At 39.1% G+C, this 26,937-nt stretch overlaps 2 protein-coding genes across 4 annotated transcripts; both read left to right on the forward strand.

Moving 5' to 3' along the window:
• Positions 1–173: 173 nt before the first annotated feature.
• Positions 174–8,996, forward strand: LOC105026099 (BAF chromatin remodeling complex subunit BCL7A). The gene is made up of 6 exons (XM_010897323.5): positions 174–360; positions 1,936–2,017; positions 3,570–3,663; positions 3,779–3,949; positions 8,454–8,557; positions 8,700–8,996. Exons 1-6 carry the CDS (start codon positions 269–271, stop codon positions 8,772–8,774), a joined length of 618 nt encoding a protein of 205 aa, XP_010895625.1. The 5' UTR covers positions 174–268; the 3' UTR covers positions 8,775–8,996.
• Positions 8,997–11,700: 2,704 nt separating this feature from the next.
• On the forward strand, positions 11,701–26,431 carry mlxip (MLX interacting protein). 3 transcript variants are annotated; one of them, XM_034296490.1, is made up of 15 exons: positions 11,701–12,374; positions 16,610–16,716; positions 17,042–17,127; positions 17,926–18,015; positions 18,231–18,272; positions 20,336–20,576; positions 20,681–20,770; positions 20,881–20,975; positions 21,295–21,889; positions 22,208–22,393; positions 23,097–23,209; positions 24,068–24,175; positions 24,425–24,552; positions 24,697–24,820; positions 25,096–26,431. In XM_034296490.1, the coding sequence occupies exons 1-15, from the start codon at positions 12,058–12,060 to the stop codon at positions 25,231–25,233; spliced, it is 2,460 nt and encodes an 819-aa protein (XP_034152381.1). In that variant the 5' UTR covers positions 11,701–12,057; the 3' UTR covers positions 25,234–26,431. The 3 variants fall into 3 exon arrangements, with proteins under 3 accessions (XP_034152381.1, XP_034152379.1, XP_034152380.1); XM_034296488.1 differs by having other exon boundaries at positions 11,703–12,374; positions 22,196–22,393; XM_034296489.1 differs by having other exon boundaries at positions 11,703–12,374; positions 18,237–18,272; positions 22,196–22,393.
• The last annotated feature ends 506 nt before the right edge of the window (positions 26,432–26,937 follow it).

Raw genomic sequence — 26,937 nt, forward strand, 5'->3', positions numbered from 1 at the left:
AACCTTTTTAAATAGAACCTTTGCATAAACATTCAAAAACGTCTGAAGTACTTCAAATTCTCCAGCCTGTCTCCATGTAAAAAAACGCAAGGAACATGGTCTGTCTAGAAAACACAAAAAGCGTGCGTAAAATAGCTTTGCATGCGCCTAGGTCTATGTATTTCGCGCATGCGCGCTACCGCCCCATTGAGCTTTATTCAGTCAGCTTTCATTGTGTCTAAACTGTCGGCGAGTTTCGCAAACATATTTTACTATACCAGCTACCGGTATGTCGGGCAGGTCGGTACGCGCGGAGACAAGGAGTAGAGCAAAAGATGACATCAAGCGGGTCATGGCTGCTGTTGAGAAAGTACGAAATTGGTAAGAGGCAAATCGTTGTAAGACCCTAGAGCAGCAATGCTGTGCGGTAGGAGAGACCAGGAGAATAAATAATGAATGATTCGAAAGAAACATTGAATCAAATTTGGTCGGATAGCTTGGCTCAAGAAACCTACAGGTCACTTAAGGCACTTATGGGGATGTTACATCTATTCAAAAAATATATATATTGGGGTTGAACTGAGAAGCCATTTCGCAGTCACATGAATTTTTGCTATTCGAGCGTGCTGTTATACCAGCTTGTGAAGCTTTGTGGGCTGCTGTTTTTCCCAATGCTCGAATTTTGTCAATGAAATCGAGGACGGCAGTCAATAGTGAGAATAGTTTGACTATGTTCGCGGGGTTTTAAATTTAGCGCCTGTAGAGGTTCTTGTGTCTTACAAATAGAGGGAGCGCGTACGGTGGTGGTGGGAAGAGGAACTGTACAACTCCGGAATGTATTTTGGATATAGAACATAGTTATAAATAGGTATACAATTGCCATTGAATAGTTAGCTATAATGTGGATTTGCAAGTAGACTAAATGTATTCAGCTCAAAATTGTTTGAATAAAGCATTTGAGTATTCATATCTAAATAGGCCTTTACAGAATCGAGAGTGTAAGACTTACATTACCGTTTCTAAATGGTACAAGTACTTTTTATGATGTCCCATGATTAGTCAGAATTAACCAGTTTCATATAGTCGGATGGGAACGGATCTTGGATTTACCAATAGCCTACCTTTATTATTTGATCGTATATGTAAAACAACAATTGACACATCCACCCGTGCATCTCCATATAATATATTAGAAAAACGCGTTATCAAAAGAATGCTCAGCATTTGGGACATTGAACATTATGGACTGTGCAGACTGCAACGAAAGAACAGAATGATGGGATCATCGCTTCTAGAAATGTCCACTGGTGGCCCATTTCTGGAGTCAAATCCAGCAATTGCTGTCAAATCATAATATCATGATGCAATTGGACCCGCAGACTGTACTAATCAGGGCCCACAGGTAAGTGAATACCAAACGTGCTCTTAGGATTGTTTTATTTTGTTGGCAGTATGTGCAGTTCTGATATAGTAAGGAGGTTAAAGACCCTATGCATGGAAGAATGAAGACATGTATCTCAAAAGGATAACATGATGAAATACTGTGGAAGTTGGACTTCTCTGTGGACATTGGAGGGTTAGTTTGATTAATTTCAGACACTACCAGAGAACGATGAATAGGGGTGGATAGATAAATACATTGGTTTTTTCTCCAGTGGAGTGGGACGGGATGGTTGTGAATGAAGGTGTACATGACTTAAGGCAAATAGACTATTACTGTATTCTATTGGCTTGGCAGAGCATCAAGAAGATTATTCAGCGTCTGGTGGAGTCAGTGGGTTGTGAAATGTCAGCCATTTATTGCAAGAAGGATGTATGATCAAAATAAGTGGGTAATCTGAGTGTAAAGAGCAAAAGATGCATACTCTACAAATAATTGGAATTGACATTTAAAAATGATAGTTGAATGGAATATTTTTGTCAGTAATACATTAAAAACAACTGTGTCTTACGTAGGGAGAAGAAATGGGTGACTGTGGGTGACACCTCCTTGCGGATCTATAAGTGGGTGCCTGTGACTGAACCCAAGTCAAATGATGTAAGTCCACATGTGAATACAAATGTTTGCTTTTCTTTGTGAAATGAGTTTGGGAACAGTCTGGTGGATGATCACCAACATGTGCTTCCTTTCCTCATCATTATTTAGCAAACACTCTTATGCTTTCCAATTACTTCTGATATTCTGAAATCCCTTTATGAATAAGGTGGAGTATCCAGTATCTAGTATTATATAAAATGTTATAGATATTTAGTGTTGTGCAAAATTGTTAGGCCACTCAAAATAAATCAAAATAATAATATAACAGAAATATAATAACATTTCTGACTATTAGGTTTTAATTTGTTCAAAACCCCCCAAAACTAAATAGCCACTGATGTTGAAATACAAAGAAACAATAATACAGTTAAAAGTAAAAGTTTTTCCCTGTCCAAGTGATTTGGTACATCAAACCTATAAGTCTTCCATCTGGAAATGTCTGCTCCAATTAGGTCTTAACCGCGTTTGGAGTGATTATCATAATGGCTTGGCCAGTCAGGCATTTGTACAGCATGAGAATGAAAAATCATGCATTCATAACTCCATTCATTTTGATCATTGCACGGCCATTTCTAGTAAGAGTTGTTCTGGTGATTGAACCATGCACTTTGGTGCCAGATGATTCTTCAAAGAAGTCCTATTTAACATAAAAATCCTAAAATTGCCCCAGACAACATTGACTATTTCTATAACTAGTTTTTTATTTCAAGCAGCCTTATCTGTGGTGAGTTCCAGGTGCCTGCAATACAAAACTGACTCATTAAACCAGTTTGAATAGAGAAAACAACTCTTTAGCGGGTTTAGTGTCACTGTGTACAGCAATAGAGAAAATAAAGACAACCATAGAGCTGTCTGAGGAGGTCAGAAACAAGATTGTACCATAGATTCAAGCTGACCTTCAGACAGATGACACAACTGATTCAACATGCACCATCTGTTGCCAACTCAGTGAAAGGGGTTTGTATGGTAGGAGACACACAGCTGAGAGAGACATAAGAAAGCAAGCAAAACAAATCTGAACATGCCACATTGCCTCTAGGACAATCACCAGTAGACAGATGAGACCAAATTAGAGAATTTTGGTAAAACACTATCTCTGTGTCTACAGAAAAGTATTTTGGGGGGTAAAAAGTTGAACATGGAGATGGTTCCGTAATGTTTTGAGGTAGCTTTGCTGCCTCTGCTACTGGGGACCTACCAAGGCATTTTAGAGGGCAATGTTGAACTCTGTCTCAGAGAGCTCAGTCTCTGTGAAAGGTCATGGGTCTTCCGGTAAGACAATGACCGGGAAAAACTAAAAAATAACTAAAGGGTTCAAGACATAATATTGTACTGTTCTGAAGTGGCCAGCAATGACTCCAGATCTGAATCCTACTGAAAACCTATGTTTAAATCTGAATACAACAGTTGGGAGTCACCCTATGAATCTGGGAGAACTGTACGAGTTTGCACAAGTACAGAGATTTTCTCAGGTAGCCTATGATATTTTTGCAATTGGCTGTATGTATGTAATAAATATCTCTATTTGAGCATTTTATGTGCCATCTTGCAGATGAGCAAAAGTAAGAAGGGCAAGGATGAAAAGTACAGGTCAGAGGTCACAACACCAGAAAACAGTTCCTCTCCTGGAATGATGGAAATGCATGGTAAGCCAATCCACACCTTTTGCCAAGAAAATGAAACATAATTTAAAACTGATGTTTTTTTTTATAATTTGACAATAATGGTTTAGTATCATCGTCTTTCTGTTACTTTTTGTAGATGACAATAGTAACCAGAGCTCCATTGCTGACTGCTCCCCGATGAAGCAGGAGAACAGCAACAGTGCCAGCCCTGCCCCAGAGTCCACAGTAACTTCCCAGAATGACGTCAAAGAGGCTAAGAGTAACCAGAGCCTGTCCCCAGGCAAAGAGCAACTAAAGAGCAATAATGGCAAGTGGTCAGTCAAGAGGCAACCTATGCATACAGTGGATTTTACAAGTATTAACCATCCAAAGGCATTCATATTTTATGGTGTTACAATCCAGATTCAAAATGGATTCAACTGGCAAGTCCCTCTCTTTGATTAACATCACAATCAACAGTTTGTATGATGCAATTTTCTTTTTACATTTGACAAATGGTAAGTTGTTAAAACGTAAATGTGTTGGTTTGATAAGCATTCACTCTATAAGTCAGTACTCCGTAGATTGACCTTTGGCAGCAATTACAGCTGTTGTTTGGGGGAAGTCTTTTCCAGCTTTGCACATCTTGTTCCTGCAATTTGTGCCCATTGTTCTAGGCAGAAATGTCTCAAGCTTATTTGTTGGATGGACATCATTGGTTAAAAGTAAATTTCAAGTCTTGCCACTTTAGTTTCTTGTTCTTCAAGCTCTCCAGTATGACCTTGTTTGTGTGTTTAGGATCATTGTCTTGCTCAAAGGTGAACCTAAGCTCCAATCCAAGGTCTCTCGCATCTCCATAATATGATGCTGCCACCACCATGACTCAATTCAACTGGTTGGGATTTCTGAAGACAATTGCCTGCACAATAGTTTTAGTGTGGTGTAGCAAATAGTAAATACTTATTCAACACTATCACTCTTTTTTTTTTTTAGTTAAGTGAAGGCATCAACATTATGTAATTCTAATACTTTGTGGATCAGTGACACAAAATCCCAACTAAATCAATTTTAGTTCTACATTGTAAGTCCTGGGTAGAATACTTATCAGTCCACTGTATAATTACACTCACAGGCCACTATTACTTAAATCTACCTAGTCTTAGATTCTGTCCACTTTTGAACCATGAAAAAGATGAATGCAACCGGTAGTCAGGGGAGTATCTTCATTTAGCTTGAGTCGAAGTTGTTGATCATCCATAGTTCTTACATGTTCTCCAATAATTACAAAGTTAAGTCTTATATGCCAATACACATAGGAGGTGGTCTGTGATTGTAGCCAACCTTTACACAGTCTATTATCCTCCAATAATAAAGGTTTATCCTACATGGTACGCTTGTATGGTGTGTTCCAACCTCCCCTATGGTCCATGGGTCTATCGATAGATAGGACAGTCATATGGACAGTTCCTAGCAGGAGGTGTGTAACAGGGTGTGTGGGGTCTATCAGTAATGGCCACCACATCCTATCTATTGTCCGTTAGTCAGCACATATGGGTTGTGTTTCTCATGTACATTTTCTCTCACTAGCATCGGACTGAACTCTCTTTTGAGTCCATCCACCATCATGGTTTATTTTGTGTTCAGGGATTCCTTCTATACACCAGTGTTGTAAAGGGTGGTTATTTGAGCATTGAGTAAGGAGTATTTGTGGTCTTTTTGTCAGTTTGAATGATTCTTACCATTTTCCTCTGAGCTCTGATTTACAAGGTGTTTTTTCACCCACAGAATTGTTGCTCACTGGATGTTTTTTCACATCCTTCTCTGTAAACACGAGAGACTGTAGTGCATGAAAATCCCAGGAGTTTAACTGTTTCTGAGATGCTGGAACCATCAGGTCTGGCACCAACAATCATACTGTGGTCAAAGTTATTTACATCACACATCTTCCCTATTGTTCCCTATTAATGTTTGGTTGACCTACTGCTAAACCCCTTGACCATGTCTGCATGCTTTATATTATTAAGTTGCAGCCAAATGATTCACTGTTTGGCAGCTATTATTATTATTATTATTATTATTATTATTTTCTCCATGCCCAGAACATCCCTTTCTATTTCTAGCTAATGGGAATGGAATTGGCAAGGGTATTAATTAAAGTGTGTCTGCTGCAGTTGAACAACATATTTAATTACAGCAATGAACACAATTATTCAGAATACAAGTGTTGTAGTTGCCAAATGTGATTTACATTATTAGGGATTTCTGATATATTTTAATTTCAAAAATATATCTGTGAATAGCCAACAGGAGCACCTTTTGAAGTGCTTGTTTGAAAATCTCATGACTACTCTCACTGTGACTCTTGAATCATAGTGAAACGCCCTTTAAGCATTTTAATATAGATCTGATTTTGGTTCACCTGTGTATGCACTGAAAGTTTATTTTTCAGTTTGACCTGCTTTTTTCCCTTTATTTCATTATGTCCAATTTGTAGGTATGCCCTTGTTTTTTTCGCAGGAAAAGAGACTGCGTAGAGATTAAAAACATGCCCAGAACTTTCAAGGATATTGGTAATGGGGAGTAAAAAAGTCTAACTTGCAGCCGCTCAGAAAAAAGGGCTAGTTGTGTAGCTGTCTTAAGGTCAAAAAGAGGATCATGTTAGAGCTTGTAGAAACTGTGTTGATAAAGGAATGAAATAAGCAGTTGTGATCATTCTAAGAATGGTTTTGAAAATGGATTGTATGTGAAAAGCAATGCATAGACTCACAAACATCTTGGCCCTTAAAACGTAGCATAGCCTACTGTGTAGATTAGTGTAATTTTGTAATGGCAGGTGTCTATGATAACTTGCCTTGTTAACCTAAGTTCAGTTGTAATCATGCCAGTCGTGTCAGAAATATGTTTGTTAGTCTCCTGTGTGGGTAAGACCTCTCCCTAAGCAAGCATGCCAAATCAGTCTGGTAAATTGAACAATAATTAAATGTGCCCGTTATAGCAGAGTGGTGTGGACAATATGAATGTCCAGACTATCAAACAAAGAATGTTTGCACCATTGGAATCATCTTGTTAAAATATGTAAATATATCAAGTATTTGCCCCCAAGAACACTAACACAAGAGGCACTTACTCACCAAAGTGTAAATGGATAATTTGATACATATTTCAATGAAATAACACTAACCTTGTTGTTCTTGAAGGAGTCATTTTTCCCAACAAGCCATTACTCAACATTACTCAAGCCTGGAATTAGCATTAGTAGCATTGTCCAAATTCTTGAATTGAAAATGTGCTTCCAGAACAGCAAAAGCTACACTGCAAGCTGAAACCTACTCCAAGCAGAAACCTGCAACAGAATTGCATGGAAACATTCCTAAATGTGTACAAACAGAATTACGTGCATACATGTAGAAAGTGGTATTTATCAAACGGTCCTATTACTGTTTTACGCACTCTGGAAGTACCATGTGTTCTCAGTTTGGTGCACAACCATGGCATTTTGCATGTTGAAATCAAAGGTCAAAATCATCCCTTCAAGCCTGTGGTAAACATACAATGCCAAAGCATGAAATATAACGACACAATCTATTTCTGAGATTGAAATTTGGAGGTGCTGTAGTGTGTAACGTGTTGAATGCATGTCATAATTATATTTTTTGCCACACCAAAGAGTGTCTTTAGCATTGGGAGATATTAGGAACTTTAAATGAGTGTTCAGCAATCACCAATAGGCCTCCTGTTCTCAACCGCTCCCTCATGTAGTATATAAAAATGCTGTCGTTGGGGCTCTGCAAAATGAACAACTGATGTGTTTCAACTGCCGCCGTCCCATTCAAGCACCTTGTGTATATCACCTGCAAATTATGTGGAATGCTGTTCTTTTCACATACTGTTCTTGGAATGGTGCTTTTATGTCAATCTGGGTGCTGTCTATTCCAATGATCACTTAAGTCCTATTGACTCCAACCAATTGAGGAACGGTGTATGAATGTGGACATTTATCGACTGGCTCATCCTGGATGAGACTGAATTGGTCCCACTGAAAAGTACGGAGGGTAACAAGTTAAAGGAAACACTAAAAATACCTTCTCGGTAAGGTGTTGGGCCACCACAGCTTCTATGCACCTTGGCATAGAGTCCATTCAGTAACCCCTCGTGCCCTGTGGATGGGGGAATTGACATGCTGGAAGAGTTTCTTAGATCGTTTCCTCTTGCCATCTCGGTCCAAAATCAAGATCAACTGGGCCTGCTCAGCATTTTTCATGCAGTACACGTTTGGAAGCATTGCATTCAGGATGTTCCTCCAATCATTGTCACGCATCTGTATTTTAAATTTTATAAAAATCTTTTATAAAAATTCAACAATGGTTTTACATGAGGCTAGTATAACTTAAATTACTACTTTATGGAGATTTTTGTCATTATAAATTCACTATTAAATGAAGTGATAATGAATTTCTGGGGTTGAAACTTTGCATGAAAGGTGCAGTGGAAAAAATGAAATCAAAACATTTATTTTTCTGTTATTTGCACATTTCACAATTTGCACAATTAAATATATTTTTCTAATTAACTAGTATAAGTTTCTGAAGCAGTTCCCTTATTCACCACTTGGCGCTGAGTACACATTGTCATGCCTGTCCACAAATGTACGAACATTCTAAAGCAAACATATTGACAAATCCCACACTGTTTAGAAATGATAGTACACACCCTTGATAAGAGCCCCCTAGTATTCTTGAAATAACACTGATATTGTGACAGTGAAATGTTTACGGTTTCCTGTTTTATTCTGTATGGAGGTATGTACTAAGACAGACTTTCTGGTATTGTAGGAAATGTTTACCCTTCTGAGTTTTCAAACACAAACACGCCCAGGAGAGATGGAACGTCCACAGGAGGGACTAAATCATCAACAGAAACTCTTCATGATTCTCAGGTTCTTTCCATCAGCATCCAAGACTATATTGTTTCTGTATATGTTTTAGTCCACTAAAACTGCAGCAGTACAATTGTTTCATATGAAATGTTTTAATATGACAAGTTCACGTCTTCTGAAGCAATTTGTTTTATTTTTGCAGGAATTCGAAGATGACATTCCCACAAATAAGAAGTGCAAGTTTGAATTTCCCTCTACAGATTTTGACAAAATGTAACTTATTTTTCTACCACCACTTCCTCCGTTTTGCGGGAAAGGGGTGAAGGTTTCTGGATTAAATTGGAGTCACCAAGGTGAAATAAATCTGCTACTCTGCCTAGCTAATCCTATGTGAATGCCTTCTCCAACTCTCCAATTTGGAGAGGTTGGGCTAAATGTGAAAGCAAAATTTGGGTTGGTCTATGTGTCACAGCATTATTAAAATAATGTAATCTTTTAATCAAGCTGTATTTCCTTTATGCTTTTCCACATGCTTACTATATCACAGGTCAATTTAGTCTAGTTTCAGTTGTCTTTTCTGCCCTATATATTTCGGAGACAATTGTGGTTGGTGGATTGAAAAAATATTTCAATTTGGCCTTGTGCTTAGGGTCATAATCGTGCTGGAAAGTCCAAGAGAGTCCCATGCGCAGCTTTTGTGCAGAAGAAAGCAAATTGTCTGCCAGTATTTTCTGATAACATGCTGCATTAATCTTGCCCTCAATTTTCAAAAGATTCCCTGTGCCTTTAGAGCTCACACACCCCTAAAGCATCAGTGAGCCACCACCATGCTTCACAGTGGGGATGGTATTATTTTCACTATAGGCCTTGTTGACCCCTCTCCAAACATAGCACTAATGGTTGTGACCATAAAGCTCTATTTTGGTCTTGTCACTCCAAATTGCAGTGTGCCAGAAGCTGTGAGGCGTGTCAAGGTGTTGTCGGGCATATTGTAACCGGGCTTTTGTGGCATTGGCGCAGTAAAGGTTTCTTTCTGGCAACTCGACCATGCAGCTCATTTTTGTTCAAATATCGTTGTATTGTGCTCCTTCAAACAACCACACTGTCCTTTTCCAGAGCAGCCTGTATTTCTCCTGAGGTTACTGGTGAGTATTTCTATGTATCCCAAACAATTCTTCTGGCAGTTTTGGCTGAAATTGACCGTTCTCTTATGACCTACAATTGAATGTGGATCCCATAAGAAATGTTTTGCTTACTCACTCATGTTTTCTATACAAATGGTACATATTACCAATTCTCCAAGGGGTATGCAAACTTGAGCACCACTGTATATGATTCAATATGTATGTTAATTGAGTGCTCACACTTAGTGATGTATCCGTTTTTCCTTAGCATAGACCAAATTTCAAGATTTGTTGTGTGCCTTGAATTGCCAGTCTGTAAATTGTTCTGTGTAAAATTCTGAAAAATATAATTCATAATCCTGATTAATTCCAAATAGTTGGTAAATTTCTGTTTGACATTTCACTTAACACAAAATCTAAGGTGACATTGGTTTTATGTTGTAAAATATTTTTAAGAAAAAGTATTTAATGCTAATATTTGGTAGAGCCAGCTTTCACTGCAATAACAGCTAGTCTTTCTGTCAGTGATATTGACCCATTTTTCCTTGTGGCAGATTTCCTCAATGTTGTTCAGGTTGGTTGGAATACATGGACCATAATGTCCTTCGTCCCACGGATTCTCTAAGGGATTAAGATTAGAACTTGTTGCTTAATTTGTAATTTCCTCATCAAATTTTGCCCAACAAAATGGCTTTAGTCCTACAGAATGCAAAATGTTGTAAAACTTTATATGATATTCAAGTCTTTCCTGACCAACCCCTATGCAGTGAATTAACTAGGCAGACATACTGGATACAGCTTTATAGGAGTGTGTTAGTCATATGCACACACATTAAACAAGAAGCCATTTCTGAAAGCAATCCATACCAAGAAAAGGTGTTTATTTACAAAGAGACTTGTGTTAGAGAGCCAATTTATATATAGTTATTAAAATGATTTCAATGTTTTTGGCTATTCCTGTAACATCTTTGCACAACAAAATGTTTCTTTAACTATGGGGTATTGTTTAGATTGGAAAGATTTGTTAAATCTATTTTAAATTCTCTGTGTATCACTACCTATGGTTGAACAAAATGTTCTCCCATTTATGAAATGGATGGTGGTGGAAAAAAATATTTTACTGCAAAAGGTTAAATTGATAGATGTTGTGATACACTCTAAACCTAAAAATTGTCAAATAATTAAAGACTGCAATGGACAACTCTGAATTTTCCCAGTCTTCTCCAATTTTAAATTTTAGAAGGAGATGAGGTCCTGGTCCACACCTGCGGATTACCTGGTTTGGGGGGACCATTGCTGTTCCTGTCCTTGTCCACCTGGTCATACTTCTGACCTAGTCTAAAATCAAATATACTCTGGATTTAGCCAAGAGAAATTTATTTATTATTCCAATTGGACTCTTAATATCTCACCCGGCACAGCCAGAAGAGGACTGGTCACCCCTCTGAGCCTGGGTCCTCTCTAGGTTTCTTCCTAAAATTCGACCTTCTTAGGGAGTTTTTCCTAGCCTGTTGTTTGCTCCTTGGGGTTTAAGGCCGGGTGTCTCTGTAAAGCACTTTGTGACAACTGCTGTTGTAAAAAGCGCTTTATAAATAAATTTTGATTGATTGATTGATTGATTTGGAATTGCTACGCTAACCAGTGTTTTTCTTAATTTACCTACCAATTGATTTCGGCACACCTAATGTGTTGGCTATGTATCTGATTTGTTTCTGGTTTACCTGCATTATGATGGCTGTGACTTGCACTGACACTTGTCTGAATACTTTTGGTGCCCTTAAATTAGGGACCACAAAATGTGTTCTTATTTAAAAATGGTTCATCTGACATTCGGTATTATCATCCCGTGGTCATTGTATTATTTCAAATCCGTATAAGACTATGGAGTCCCCCAAAAAGTCAATGTCCAAATACTTATTGACTGCCCTGTGGTCGTTAAGACAGTCCTTAACCATTTCCAGTGGAGAACGAAACACCCTAGTAGTACTACGCTAGTTATTTTGAGCCTGCTGTTTTGGTGGAGGGTTACTTGAGTGTTTCTGTGATGATCCAGCCAATCACGTTCGCAGGCATGACGGAGCAACGGTTGGTGTCTTTGGTTGGTCAGCCAAAATAGCTAGCTTAGGCCCTTTAGCTACATTCACTGAATAGGCTGTAACACTTTTGTTCGTTGTTAGCTACGTAGTGCTAGCTAGCTAGCTAGCTGGTAAAATAACATGGTGAAGACTGTCAGACAGTTCAGTTCATCGGCTCTTTTTAAATAAGAGGTAGAACAAAGCTGGTAAATGATGTATTCGAAACTTATAAAATTAAGTATAATGTATGAATAGTAATAATTTTTGCTTTTGCTCGCTAGCAAACAAGTTCGCTAACTAGTTATGAGAACTAGCAAAGAAGTCCAAATTAAAAGCCAGATAACTAGCTAGCTAAGAAGACATGGCCACCACCAGTGAAGAACGACAATACCGACGGCCCCGAGTGAGTATCAAACAGGAGCAGGACGATGATTCGGACACCGAGGAATCTCATCTGGGCTTCAGGAAGTCGGATGGACGCGACTCTCAGATAATCCACAGCGGTCACTTCATGGTGTCCTCGCCGCACATTGAACACCCACCAAAAAAAGGTTACGACTTCGACACTGTCAACAAACAAACCTGTAGAACTTATCACTTCGGGAAGACAAGTACATCACATCTCTCCATTGACGCGTCGTTGACAAAACTTTTCGAATGCATGACTCTTGCATACAGGTTTGTGTCTTGTTTTGCTTTTTGCAATCATTTACAAGTGTAAAGTTTCCTAGCTAAACAGCTACTGTAGTTATAGGCCTACTGTCAAAGCGTTACAGGCAGGCTACATCTTGGACTTAATTTTTTTAAATATGGTTTTGGTGTTTTCTAGGTTTTAATGGGTTTCCATACTTAGTTTACGTTACCTAATTACAGCTAGTTAAATGTCGTTTTGTTTTCTAAGCTAAGTGCAAGTTGGGGTATCAATTCCTTTTCCTATGTGTTACTGGAGCAAAACCCACACTGAGGTCACGAGACAAAATGTCTATAAAAAGTTTTACAGAGGTTTTTCAAGAGGCAACTTGAACATCCAAAAACATTAGTATCAATTTCCAGTTTGTTCTTGTTTCTTAAGGTCCTTAAAGTCAGAATCAGCACGTGTTGATCATAAATGGACTTGGGTGTATGTTTACATGGATAGGTGTTGAATTTTTGCATTGGAGTGTCAGAAAACGTCTAAAAAAAATGTGTATTCAGTTATTGTGGAATGACAGGGTTTCACATCGTTAACTCACCAGAAATGTTGGTGTATACTAAGGTGCATCCTTCAATAGAAATTTATTTCAAAGTTTGAGGTCATTTAGAAATGTCCTTGTTTTTAAAAGAAAATATAATTTTCTGTCCATTTAAAATAACATCACATTGATCATAAATACAGTGTAGACATTGTTAATGTTGTAAATGACTATTGTAGCTGGAAACTGCTACTATTTAAATGGGATATCTAGAGGCCCATTATCAGCAACCACCAGTTCCAATGATATAAAATATAAAAATACAATAGCATAAAAGCAAATACTCAAATGAAAACATCAAAACAACATAATAAAATAAAAACATAGGAAGCTGTAAGGCTAAACAGTGTGTCTCAATGTTAACAGTGTAGAAGCAAGTTCATGTTGCTGGCCTTCTAGGCAGAGTTGCAAAGAAAAAGCCAAAACTCTGGCTGGCCAATAAAAAGAAAACATTGAGATGGGCAAAAGAACAGACACTGGACATAGTTAGGTTGGAGAAGTGTTATAGAAAGACAGTAAAAGGGTTGGTGTTCGGATCACCAAGATGAACATTCTTATCTCACAGACCAAATTAAAAAAATGCTGGAGGAGTGCTTGACGTCATCTGTCAAGCATGGTGGAGGCAATGGGATTGTCTAGGGGTGCTTTGGTGGTGGTAAGGTGGCAGATTTGTACACTATTAAAGGGATCTTAAATAATGAAAGCTACAGTGTCGCTCACTTTGCAAAGCCATGCCATACCCTGGGGATGGCGCTTGGTTAGAGCCAATTTCTTCAAACAACAGGACAGGGACCCAAAGCGCAGCTCCAAACTATGCAAGAACTATTTAGGGAAGAAGTATTCTGTCTAATGGAGTGGCTTGTGCAGTTGCCAGATCTCAACCCTATTAAGCCGTTTGTGGGAAAAGCTTGACTGTATGGTATATCAGATGTGCCCATCAAGCCAGTCTAACTTGTGGGAGGTGCTTCAGGACACATGGGGTAAAATCTCTTCAGAGTACCTCAACAAATTGACAACTAGAATGCTATAGGTCTGTAAGGCTGTAATTGCTGTAAATGGAGGACTCTGAGGAAAGCAAAGTTTGAAGGATGTTATTATTTCAATTGAGAATCATTATTTCTGACCATTCAATTACTATTTTCTATTCGTCTTGCTATATTTCCTATTGAAACTCATTACATGTATATTTCCATGGTAAATAAGGACATAACAAAAAAACTTTTTAACAGTAGTGTATGTAATCAAAAGGCGCACTTAGCAAATGGAAAATGTCATCCTCCCTCTTTCTCCTCTAACGAGCAGCCAATTATCATTTAAGCAAATTTCAATTTCTGCACAGGTATTATAATTATGCCATCTAAATTGCTTATATTTTTTAAATACAGCTAATTAACCAAAAGTGAAAGTAAAACGTATGAGTTGTGCTGGGAGTTCAGCTAACTGAATTCAGCTAACTTCTTCAACAAGGTGGGGCATATCAAAGATATTTCTTTTAACAGTGTTTTGTGATAACATTTAGTTTGGATACAATAAATAACATGTAAAAAAAAATTCTATTCAAATTTGCAAGGGAAATGTAATCATGCAAAAAAAAATTGGCAACATGCACAACACACATTTTACTTCAATCAAAAGTATTTTGTGCTTTGGAAATGTCATTCCCAGAAACTTGCCTAAATTGTTCATCGTTACCCAGTCAGCTAAGCTAGCTATTGTTGTTGACCCCACCTGTCTAACTTAACGATAAACAAAAGGTAATATGAATGCTGCATACATGAAGGTTAGGGGTTTTCAATCATCACTCTTGGGTCTAGTTATTTTTTACACTTGTTCCGCCCTCCAAATATGTAGGCATGTAAAGCTTGCAAGGCAGATTCGTTTTCTAGTAATGACACCAATTTATAACATTTTTCTTTTTTGTTGATTATAGTGTTTTATGCTTCATTGTACAGGAAATTGGTAAAAGATTAGACAACCTTTGCTGAAAAATGCAGCACTTCTAGAACATCTTTGGCCACACAATTGATAACTCTTTGAGCAATAAATATTCTCCCTTGTAAAAAATTTGGAACATATATTTTAAAAAACATTGCAGATCTTCAGCACTCATTCAGACACAAATAATTAGTTGAATAGTCATGATGAGGCTAGCTCAGTTTGCAAAAGCAAAATTACTTCTAACTATGCAGAAATGAAAAAGGTTCTACAGATGTTTTAACAAATGTGTATTACCACCTAAAAAATGCAAGAATAAATAAAGTTTTTCAAAACATTAACTAGCTTGCTAACAATCAATGTATTATTTTTTTGTTTGACAATTTGATATTCTTTTGAAATTTGTTGTTGCACGGATTAGCTTAGCACAATCAGAACATACAGAGCTAGAATAGACCTCAAAACAATCTACATTCTTGAAAATATTGTTTGAATAAATGTGTGTTTTTATGTCTTCGAAATGTGTCTTTAAAGATTTACATTTGGCCAATCAAACGATTTCTATTTACAAATAGTTTAATCGTTGAGTACAGCACATGGATTGATACATTTCAAAGGTTATTTAATGAAAATATGCAGGTCCATTATGGGGTTAGTATGGCTGAAAAATCCCAGGACAACATAGTGGGACTGTTTCCATCTGTTATACTTAATAGCTTTTTTTTATTGTTGAAAGTGCTGTTTAACACACACATCATGGTTGTCCTCCTCCAGTGTTAGTTAGGATGATATCAAGGAAACAATATAGAGCACATCAAGTTTTGGGGTTTTTGTTTGTATGTTTAACTTTTTTTTTTTTAAATGGTTTTGGAGAGTGACAGGGACAAGCAATGTAACATCCATAATGTTGTATTGGGATTCATTTTCATTTTAGCTACATTTGACAAAATTCCTTTTTGGGTGAATCCGAACACTACAGGCCACTAACTGCTTTGCATTATTATGGACAGTTTAAAATGAGAAGTCAGGGGAGAATTCCCTTAAAAAATAATCCAGAAAATTGTGAATTTGGTTAGGCTGGGCGTATGTGAGCTGTAAGTGTGCTCCTGTGTAGCTGCTAGGGCAACAAGTGAATACAGGAGTGAGATCACCAGTGATGCATGTCACCTTTCCTTCTCGTCCTTTGACACCGGATCTTCACTCTCTCCTTCCCAACTGATGCTGTTATAGTAAACAGATTCTATTACTAGACTGTGTGATATCATTTGCTAAAATTTCTATGTGAACACGACCATATCATTGCATTGCTTGAAGTACAACAGTATTTAAACTGTAGACAAAATGTATAATCCACTTTGGCATATGCAGTTATGTTTATGTATTGTGTCATTGTATACATCAGATTCTCTTAAGTGCAATTAAAGAAAAGGCATTTAATATATATATATATTTTTTAAGCCTTAATGTGTAACTGCATATAGATGAGATTTTTTTTGAGAATTAAGTTGTTCATAATTGATAGGGCATGCCAAGACTTCCACTTCCTTTGCCTTAATCTCTCTGCAAAGTCCATGTTTGGTGTAGTCTCCACTGTGTCAACCGTGTCATGCTTAGCCCTATGTATGTAAATTACACTTAGGATAATGGGTGTGTGCAACTGGGTAAAATCTGTTTACGTTTACTTGGCAACCTGCACCTCACCCAATTGAATGTCTTTAAGAGGCTGGTTTTCTTTTGCCCTTTCAGCGGCAAGTTAGTGTCTCCAAAATGGAAGAACTTCAAAGGCCTGAAGCTGCTGTGGAGGGACAAGATCAGGCTGAACAATGCGATCTGGAGGGCCTGGTACATGCAATGTAAGAGCTTTGCACTTGACTTTTTGGCCTTCGCTATATGTTGCAACCACACTGTTTTAGTAACAACTAGGCTGAATTTGTCTGGAAATGTTTGGGTTCCAGGTTTGCCTCTGGTAAGCCACTGAGTGGCCCATGAATCTCCTTTCGATGTGAAGTCTAAGAAGTATATCTACTTGCACCAAATTGAGTAAATTGATATTTGCTTTCAGAAGCATAATGCAGTACATATAGCGTTAATATGCACTGATATGCTTAAATTTAAAGGATGACCATTGTATGTTCTTTTCGCTTAATTGGTAGCACTTGAATTTCTTCCACTCTACAGATGTGGAAAAGAGAGAGAACCCTGTCTGCCATTTTGTTACCCCTCTGGATGGGACCATGGACACTGAAGACCATCGTCCGGCAGAGGTATGGAAGGGTAGTCAATTGTATATCAACAACAAGACTTTCCATTGTTGCTGCTTGTTACTATGTATCTACACTGTAATACCTGTATTTGCAACTGTTGTTATCTAGCTATTGCTAAGTAATTAAATCATTTGAGGGTAGTAGGATCACAGGGAATGCGTAACTACACATTCATTAGGTGTCGGTTATTCCATGTTTAATTTGTTTGTTTTTATTAGGGCTGTCAATGTGTTTAGCTTTAAAAACAAAATGAACATTTTTCATTTTAGCATTTTTTTTTCCAAAAAGAAAAAATGCTAGAGTTGCTTACTGTTCCTATCAAGAACGTTGGTACGGCTGAAATTTTTGCAAAAGGATGTGCAACCAAATACAGTGGTAGAGAGTGGATGCCAATAATTTCAATGACAATTTATTAAAAAAAATTTCTAAAACATCAAAACCAGAAAGCTACATGATTTTGATGAAATGGGTATAAGTATTTCTGGCCACAACTGTATATATACTGCATTATGTTTCTACTACATTTGATGTGTAACTACCTAGTACCAAAGTGCAACTTAATGTAAAATATACAGACAATACTGCTGCGTTAACCTAATAACCAAACACATCGCTCTGATCACTTTTTTTAATCCCACATGTATCATTTTAGCGCCATCATGTCCCTCTTTATTATAATGATTATTCCTTTCCTCTGTTCCACTCCCCTCTATGACTTTGGCTTCTCCGCACTGCTTACCACTCCTCTGTTCTGTCAACCTCTCCCTACATTACCTCCCTCCCCTTTGTCTTCCATAGGCAATAGCCACTGAGGGGAAATATTGGAAAAGAAGAATTGAAATTGTAATTCGAGAGTATCATAAATGGAGGACATATTTCAAAAAAAGGGTAAAGGACAGTATTTTGTTAGTGTTTAAATTGGTTCATCTTGCAATCAAAGTCAAACTAAGCATGTTTTACTGCTTTAAGGTGCTTTTCAGTAGTTTTACTAGTGTGGCACATAGTTGATGAATATCCTACATTTACTATGGTCTGCTTAACTCCATCTTATACATTCCTTTAATTAATCTTCCAGTTTACATTGATTTTGCAATTTGTCACAGTTACAGAAGCACAAGGATGATGATCTTTCAAGTCTTCTCAAGGTGTGTATTATAATTCTTTTTTGCAGTGCTGCTTCTATTTAAATTAGGAAATAAAGTAGTGTGAGTCAAAGTTTTAACCTTTTTAAGATGTGGACTGAGACACATCAGAAGCACTTTGGTTACAGCACAGTTGTATGTCTGTAAGGGCATACTACAGTTTTTAAATGCAGACAAAAATGTCTCTGAAGAAGGTTTTGAACCACCACAATAACGGCATTTCCCTAGACTGTAGATACATTTTGCATATACACCGGGACTAACATCCATTACTAGGACACCATAACTGCCAATTAAACTTTGAACTGCATTTGCCCAGCCTACCTGTCCTATGCCTGGGTGCAGACCATTCAAAAGTATGTTTTAGAAATACAATGCATCTTGCTACCTTAAGAAATACAATGCATTTTGCTAACTCAATAAAAATCACGTTGCAAATCAATCTGCAATGTTCACAGTTTTCAGTGAAACCAAACTAAACATTCTATGCCAGAACAGAACTTTCTTGGCTGAGGGGTACAACTGCCTCTGATGTGCCTCTTTAATTGTCTGAAAGGTTATCATTTGCCACTATCGACAGTATAGTGTATTGATATTCTATGTCATAAAAGGGTATTAGATTAAAACCTAAATAATAGACTATTGTTTGGGTAAGGAAGTTGTTTTATGTTTTTTTGAGAACAAGGGTTGCAGAGTATGAGCAAATGGAAACATCTCTCTTTCAAGATTTATTTTTTTGCAGTCTATCACAAGGCGTCTGGTAGCCCAGGTCTCAACTCCAGTCCTGATTGGTGTTTTATTTGTACACCGTGCCTTTGGAAAGTATTCAGACCCCTTCACTTTCTACAGATTTTGTTGTTATAGGCTTCATTTATTATTGATGGAAAAACATTTTTGCCATTGATCTACAAACAATAGCCCATAACAAAAAAGCTAAATGTATTTTAGGCCCAATTTATTGAAAATAAAGTAACATTTCAAGTACATAAGTATTGAAAGCCTTTATTAAGTACTTGGCAGAAACACCTTTGCCACTGAAAAGCTTCTAAATAGCATGTTGGAATTAGCCAGGTGAGGAGCTGTTTTCGTCAGGCATAGCGCTTGGTATTCAGACCTGATAGTTTGTTTTTGCTCTCATTCAGATGGCATGTCATATGCATTTTACACTGGAGTGGCGTCCATCTAGCCACTCAACAGTAAAGGGTAGATGGAGTCTAGCATTGAGTCAGAGATGGTTGTCCTTCTGGCCATTTCCATTATCTCTGCGAAGGCTTGGTTTTGCATGCTGATATGCATTGTGAAGTGGGGAACCTTATATAGACGGGTGTATGCATTTCCTGTCAATTGAATTTGCCACAGATGTATTTCAATCATGTTTTAAATCTCAGGAATGATGAAAGGACACAGGGGGCCTCATAGCTACATTTGGGGTGTCATAACAAGGGTCTGAATACTTGTGTTCTTGTGAGATTCTGTTTTTATTTTTCAGTAAACTGGCATATTTGTTTTTGCTTTGTCATTATGCAGGATTGTGTGTCGATGGCAAAAAAAACTACATTTTGATTAGAGTTAACTAAAGTAGCTTTGCGACCCAAAGTAGGCCATAATGGGTCTTCTTTAATTATACAAATACTTCCTGCTCTGTCTATGTTCTGAGACCTGTAACTAACCAAAAGAACTAATTCGAGTCAATTTGAGTATGCTTGAGTGTTTCCTATTTTTTTATCTTTCTCTTTTAAATGGATTGACTTTATAACTGATAGGCTGTGCAGCAGGGGTAAGCAACTAGATGAAGTGGCTGGAAAGGGTGCCAGGACATAATTGTCTATCAAAAAAGTAGGATTCTACAAAAATATTGTATTTGAAAGTAGCAGTTTCTTACATTTATTATATTGAGACATGATCACAACGTCTCCTGGAGTACAAATTCCAAATTCCTGGTGATTTTAGTAATGCAGCCCCCCCCCCCTTCCGCCTGACTGTTGTTGACTGCTGCTGTGCAATATGTGCACTGCATGTTTCTCTTTTACTAACTGGTTGGCTGGCTGCATTTTGAACACCCTAAGGGGCCGGAAGAGCAGTTTTCGCTGTTTGGGGAGGTCTTTCCAGACACCTTCCGTGTGTCCATTTGTCAGGATGATGAAATGGCAGGACGCCGTGTTGCTCGTAAGAGCCGTGAATCGCCTGTCCCCATGGAGATGGACCCACTCTTTGACATGGACGTGCTGATGTCAGAGTTTTCCGACACACTCTTCTCCACACTGGCCTCTCATCAGCACTTGGCCTGGCCCAATCCCAGAGAGATAGGTAAGGTCCCGTCGCAAACATCAAAATCCAGACAGCACGCAGGTCAGACCATAGCCTTCCCCCAACCAGATGTCTTTTGCCCACTTCATCCACGTCTTCAATAGCTCATGCAGGGAACGCAGACATGATCCAGCCTGGACTCATCCCCTTACAGCCCAACCTGGACTTCATGGACTCCTTTGAGCCATTACAAGGTAATGTGCTGTGCTATATGTTGAGAGATGAAATAATCTCACTTTCACGTGTGTCTACAGTTTAGTGGATTTTCCACTAATTGTAACTTACCTAGAGACTTTTCTCCCAGACTTATTTCACAGCCTCCGTCAGCCTATCTTCCCCTCTGTTTCCCTCACTGCCACTCCTGTCACTCCTCCACCCAGCATCAGCTCTCAGTCCCAGGTAAACCCCACACTCAGGCCTCTGTTAACCTCCCCTATATCACAACAAACCTAACATGCACCTGCTTTCTGTTATCTGCTAGTAAGATGGTAAAGATGGGGCAGCAGATAGCTTAGTGGAGCATCTGTCAGCGAACCCAAATATCCCTGTTTCAAATCCCAGAGCCGGCAATATGAAAAAGCTGACAGTTAACCCTAATTGTTTCTGTAAAACAGCATGGATTAAAGCGTCTGCTGAATGACAACAGTTCAATTTAAAATGTGCAACACTGTTCATGGATACATTTACCAACTTTTCCCCTGTCTGTACGACTCGACAGGGACAGCTACTCTCCTCCATGCACCTCTCTGCTGAACACAGTCTTGACCACAGACTCATCGCCGCGCCCGTCCCTTTGTCCGTCTCCTCCCATATTGACAGTCAGGCCAGTGAACCCAGTGATGCCTCGTCTTACATGCAGAACTACATGCCCCTGTTCTCAGGGCCTGTGCCACCTAGTGTTCAGGCAGGCAGCTCTTCCCACATGCAGCCCTCAGCACCTCCCATCCTGCCGCACAGTCAGCCCTGCCAGGGTGCTGACAAGGCAACAAAAATAGCCACCTCACCCCTGGACGAAACCACAAGCCTGGACGCTTCCCCACCACCGTCTGTGAATGCACAAACGCCCTCCTCCCCGTGTACACCCAGCGAGGCCATCGTGTTTAGTCAGGGCTCCGAGTTTAGCGCCCTAACCCGGGCGCCTCCAACAGCGCTCCTTGGGCCACAGTCGCCCTCACCTGCCGCCCCCCTTCAACACCCCCTGACTTTTGCCCTGCCAAGACCCATCCAGCCCTCTTGCTCCAACAAAAAGACGCGCCATGTGCAAAGGATCGTTCCTGCCAACCCCGTCCCCTCGTCTCATCTTATCCTAACCGGTGAGTCAGCCTGTGCGAAAAGGAAAAACCGATCTATATGTTTTTATTTACTGTGGGATTTAGCGCGCCTACAGAGAGCTGTCCCATTTTGTAATATCACCACAAGGTGGTGCCACTCTCTATCATGTTATAGTTATTACTGTATAATCGGTCCATAATATGCGGCCAATATTTTCAGGCTTTCAAACCAAATGAGCCTAGAAGATATCACTGACATCAGTGCTCAATATCAGCTATTAAAGTAAATCAGCATTAATCCTGTGAACATTGTCAGAGGTCCTGGTTGGTAATGTTGTGTTGTCTCAGCCCCATTCCCAGGCCACACCAGCGCAGTGATAGTTACTCCAACTCCACTTAAAGCAGACATGGTTCCCTCAACTGGCATGGTTATTGCTCCTGGATTTCACATCCTTCCACAGACCCAGAAGTCTCCCCAGCTAATTATCCCTAAAGAGGAGACCTACTCTTCGAGACGCAAAAAACAACCCCCCCCCACAGGCACTGGTGAGATTAACATACACCTGGCCCTTTTCTCTTTTGTGTATGTGCAGTGAAGTGGCAGGTATTACCTAATTATATAAGCCATTGATGTTAATTTTTTATGTATGAGTATAATATGTGGCATGGTAAAGTATATAGCATGTGGCATGGTAAAGTATGGTTAAGAGCAGGTGCCATGGTAAAGTATGGGTAAGAGCATGTGGTATTGTAAAGTATGGGTAAGAGCATGTGGTATTGTAAAGTATGGGTAAGAGCATGTGGTATGGTAAAGTATGGGTAAGAGCATGTGGTATGGTAAAGTATGGGTAAGAGCATGTGGCATGGTAAAGTATGGGTAAGAGCATGTGGCATGGTAAAGTATGGGTAAGAGCATGTGGCATGGTAAAGTATGGGTAAGAGCATGTGGTATGGTAAAGTATGGGTAAGAGCATGTGGTATGGTAAAGTATGGGTAAGAGCATGTGGCATGGTAAAGTATGGGTAAGAGCATGTGGCATGGTAAGGTTGCTTAAACAATGTGGCATGGGAATGTATTCGTAAAAGATGTGGTAAGGTAAGCATATGGAATGTACCTTATTTTAGAATGTTTACAGTACTTAAATAAAACATTTAGTGAATTGTTTTCCAGGTGCATTTGGGTTCTGGCATAGCAGGGTGTTACGGTTTTTTGTGTTAATGTTTTTGTGCGGGCTGTCTGTGTCTCACAGGGAATGAGGGGCATAGCTCAGGTCAAGGTTCCCCGTGCGGGTCAGAGCAGGTCCCCAGTCCTCAGTCTCCCCTCAGCAGCAGCACAGCCCTCTCCAAGACTGAGTCCAACCAGGTAACAACAGCCCACCCTCACTATATACACTACCATTCAAAAAGTTTGGGCTCTCTTAGAAAGCAAGTTTTTTTGTTAAAATAACATCAAATTGATCAGAAATACAGTGTCGACATTGTTAATATTATAAATGACTAATGTAGCGGGAAACGGCTGATTTTTAAGGGAATATCTACATCTTTGTAGATACAGAGGCGTACCCTGCATACCCTGGCAACATAAGACTGATCATGCAAAATATGTCTTTTATTTAGGGATAGTGATCATATGAAGGCCATTTATTATCACACAGTTGTTTGGCTCCTTTTTAAATCATAATGATAACCGAATCACCCAAATGGCCCTGATCAAAAGTATACCTAACTGTTTGGCCTGGTTACAGACACACAAGGTGACACACAGGTGAAAATGGCAATTAAAGGTCAATTTCCCACACCTTTTGGCTGCAATTAGTGTCTCCTACCGATGTGGTGGTAGGATCGTTTGATAAATATTTCTTTTTCGAATGTATATGACTGTTCTAAATTCTGCTCATAAGTGCACATTTTTGATATTTTCTACATAATGTTGATGATCGAGGCCCCTGATCCTATGACAGTCTGTGGCCATATTGGCAAGGCTGGTGTACACTTACCCTAAAATACCTAAAACGTGCTACAGCAAAAGATGCCTCTACCAAATATTAATATATCAGTGTTGAATTATGCAAGCAGCATATTGGTCAGGTCTTTGAGTACTTTTGCACGATACCTTTGTGTGCGTGGGATCATTTTCAAGCATGTCCAGTGTTGATCCCTGATGTTGAAGCGTTGCAGACTCTCATCCCAGTGACATGTCTTCTCTCCCTGTCTGTTCCAGAGCCGTAGGGGGACCCATATATCTGCTGAACAGAAGAGGCGCTTTAACATCAACATTGGGTTTAAAACGCTGTGTAGCATGGTTCCCACTCTCAAGTCACAGTCCAATGTAAAGCTATTAAAACTCTGTTAAGTTATCCCACAAACATCTTCCAGATTATTTATTTGAAGACGTTCAGAATTGTAGTACATACATATTCTGGAATTTTAAAGTGCAGAGTGCAAATAGCTGTAGTGTATATTTTAGTTAGAAAATATGGAAAACAATGTTGTTCAATGAGCCTGCATGTGTAGCCTATAGCTTTCAGTGAAAAAGTAAAAAGGGTTCACATTTATTTTTTGTTGTGTCTGAGACCAGATCAGTAACGCAGCAACCCTGCAAAAGACTGTAGAGTACATTGGGAAGCTGCAGCAGGAGAGACAGCAGATGCAGGAGGAGACCAAAAGGCTACGGGAAGAGATTGAGGAGCTCAATGCCTCCATAAAGTATGTACTCTCAATGTTACCTGTTATGTGTCTCCATCGAGTACACGAGTTGGGGCGCCAGGGTTGGGGCCAATGAGTACTGGTACTCCACTCTGTGTTGATACCGTGTAGTCATGTGGTCTGTGTGTCATCGCGGTGTCTTAGTGTGTGTCAGGAGCTGCTGCCTGCTACAGGGGTGCCCATTACACGCCATCGCTTTGACTACATGAGGGAGAAGTTTGATGAGTATGTGAAGAGCCGCACACTTCAGAACTGGAAGTTTTGGATTGTATCCTTTCTTACCCATGACTGTCTTCATGATGATATGGTTCAGAAGGTTGCTTTTAATATAATACTGGTAGGTTTAGATGGGTTCTAATACTTCTAATATGTTGTAGACAAATTGCTGGATTTAATTCCTTATCAGCACATAAGCTGTAATTTGTGACGGTTGAAAAAGTTTTTCCAGTTGGCCTCAGATTTCAGGTGTTTCTCCAATGTCATGTCTTCTGAAATGACTGTTCCCTCAATGGTGTTGGTTTCACCTTTGACCCACATTCTCAGTTCAGCATCATCATTAAGCCCCTGTTTGAGTCCTTCAACGGGGCGGTTTCCACCACAAGTAAAGGAGAGTTGTGTGAGACCACACTGCAATGGCTGGATCGCCACTGTTCACTGCCTGTGTTGAGGCCCAGTGAGTAAACGCCTCCTGTCACTGTCTCAATCACACAGGGCTCTGAAGTGGGGCAAAATATTTTGAAGAGAAGACGCTAAGTTATTTTGTAGTGTAAACTTGCAGATATCCGGTAGCAACGGTGCTACTAATATATTTTTTTTATTTAGAGCCATGCACACACAATGTAATTTCTCATGAATCATTTTCAAAATGCTCCGTAGTTTTTCTGTCGTGTCAGTAGTACAAAGACGAGGAGGTGAATAGGGAAGGATCAGCTGGGTAATATTTCCGTTACTGAATACGTTATGCTATTTTACTTGAATGACTGTATGTGTAGGTGTGAGCTTGGAAGCCCAAAGCTTTTTTTTTTTAAGAATGTTTGACACACCATTACACCCCCATTTTGCTTGTAAGGTAAGATTTTCCTTCTTGTCTTGTCATGGGCTCATACAAGCTATCACACACAATCTTTTTCCTTTTACTTAAGTTGTTGAAATAACATCCCCTCTCTGCCCCTTGGTGTCTCAATGCCTGAGAGGGGATGTGATGATGCGGAGGGTGGTTGACGTCACAGATTAATATCACCGGAGATGGTTTCATTTGACTGGGTTATACTACTAATGTGTGATTAGTATACTGAGCAAGAGTCAGATGTGCATTCTGAAGCCCTACTTGGGCTTGTTAGATTCTTCTGTGATGTTTTATAATTGGGTTTATGGAGAAAGTGTTTTCAACTTCATTTGTCGCACAACATGTTACCTTTGATGACTGTACAGCTGACTGGTCTTTCTGTTGTCAGTGGTACTGAGCACTCTTCGACAGCTCAGCACAAGCACATCCATCCTTACCGATCCCTCCCTGCTGCCAGAGGAAGCCACCCAGGCTGCCAACAACACCCACAGGCACTCTGCAGACTCCTAGCCGCACCCTAGGAGAAGACTGAGTCATGTGGTGGGCGTGGTTATACTGGAGTACCCCCAGTTAGAGCACTCCGCTGAGGATCTCTTCCACAGTATATGACAGGATGGAACAGCACCAGCACTCGTTTGCCTTAATCTACAGTGGTTTTCCATCTATCACCTTCAGGGTTGGGGAGTAACATATTTCATGTGATGAATTACGTGCTATCTGAGTTATAATAAAACTGTTCTGTAATCATTTACATTACCGGCAAAAAATACTGAAATAAGATTAGTTTCAGGAGGGAAAAAAAACTCATGATTACTTTTTAATGAAAATAAATGCATTCAGTTCAGTGTTGAAAATGGCAGAATTTAAAGATTTTTCCTACCGAGCGAGTCTTACAGCAAATCAAAGATCTCTATGAAATTGGCATTTGACCGAACAAACATCAAGATTTCTTTGTGGATCAGTGAGATTAGGATCTGTTCTAATGAATATTGTTTTTGGTTGTGATATTATGCATTTTTGTGCCACTAGTCCAACCTAAGCCACATAGTTTTTTCTTTCTCTGAAGTGACATTTGAGAAAAACTAATTTAATCTAGATGCCTTTCTATAATCAGAAATAATTTGTGAATTAAAGTGGATTTCTATTTATTTAAAAACAATGCACAGTTGAGATGTTTCATTTATGGCAAGTCAAACTGAATACAATTTAATCATGGACTGGCGAGATAAAGCACCATGCTTGACGTATCTTTTGCTTTCCTCCAACCAGCTCTAAACAGACTGGAGACTTTCTTTTTGTTTCTTGATGAATTTAGCATT

This window comes from Esox lucius, chromosome 13 (genome assembly GCF_011004845.1).
Source record: "Esox lucius isolate fEsoLuc1 chromosome 13, fEsoLuc1.pri, whole genome shotgun sequence".
Taxonomy (NCBI): domain Eukaryota; kingdom Metazoa; phylum Chordata; class Actinopteri; order Esociformes; family Esocidae; genus Esox; species Esox lucius.

What these genes read in the sequence shown, in the direction of transcription:
- mlxip (XM_034296488.1), top strand. Translation starts at nt 12,058, where the DNA reads ATGGCCACCACCAGTGAAGAACGACAATACCGACGGCCCCGAGTGAGT. An exon ending in GCCCAATCCCAGAGAGATAG is followed by an intron (nt 20,577 to 20,680) that starts GTAAGGTCCCGT and finishes CGTCTTCAATAG; the next exon opens with CTCATGCAGGGAACGCAGAC. An exon ending in CTCTCAAGTCACAGTCCAAT is followed by an intron (nt 24,176 to 24,424) that starts GTAAAGCTATTA and finishes GTCTGAGACCAG; the next exon opens with ATCAGTAACGCAGCAACCCT.
- LOC105026099 (XM_010897323.5), top strand. Translation starts at nt 269, where the DNA reads ATGTCGGGCAGGTCGGTACGCGCGGAGACAAGGAGTAGAGCAAAAGAT. An exon ending in CTGAACCCAAGTCAAATGAT is followed by an intron (nt 2,018 to 3,569) that starts GTAAGTCCACAT and finishes GCCATCTTGCAG; the next exon opens with ATGAGCAAAAGTAAGAAGGG. An exon ending in AAACTCTTCATGATTCTCAG is followed by an intron (nt 8,558 to 8,699) that starts GTTCTTTCCATC and finishes TTATTTTTGCAG; the next exon opens with GAATTCGAAGATGACATTCC.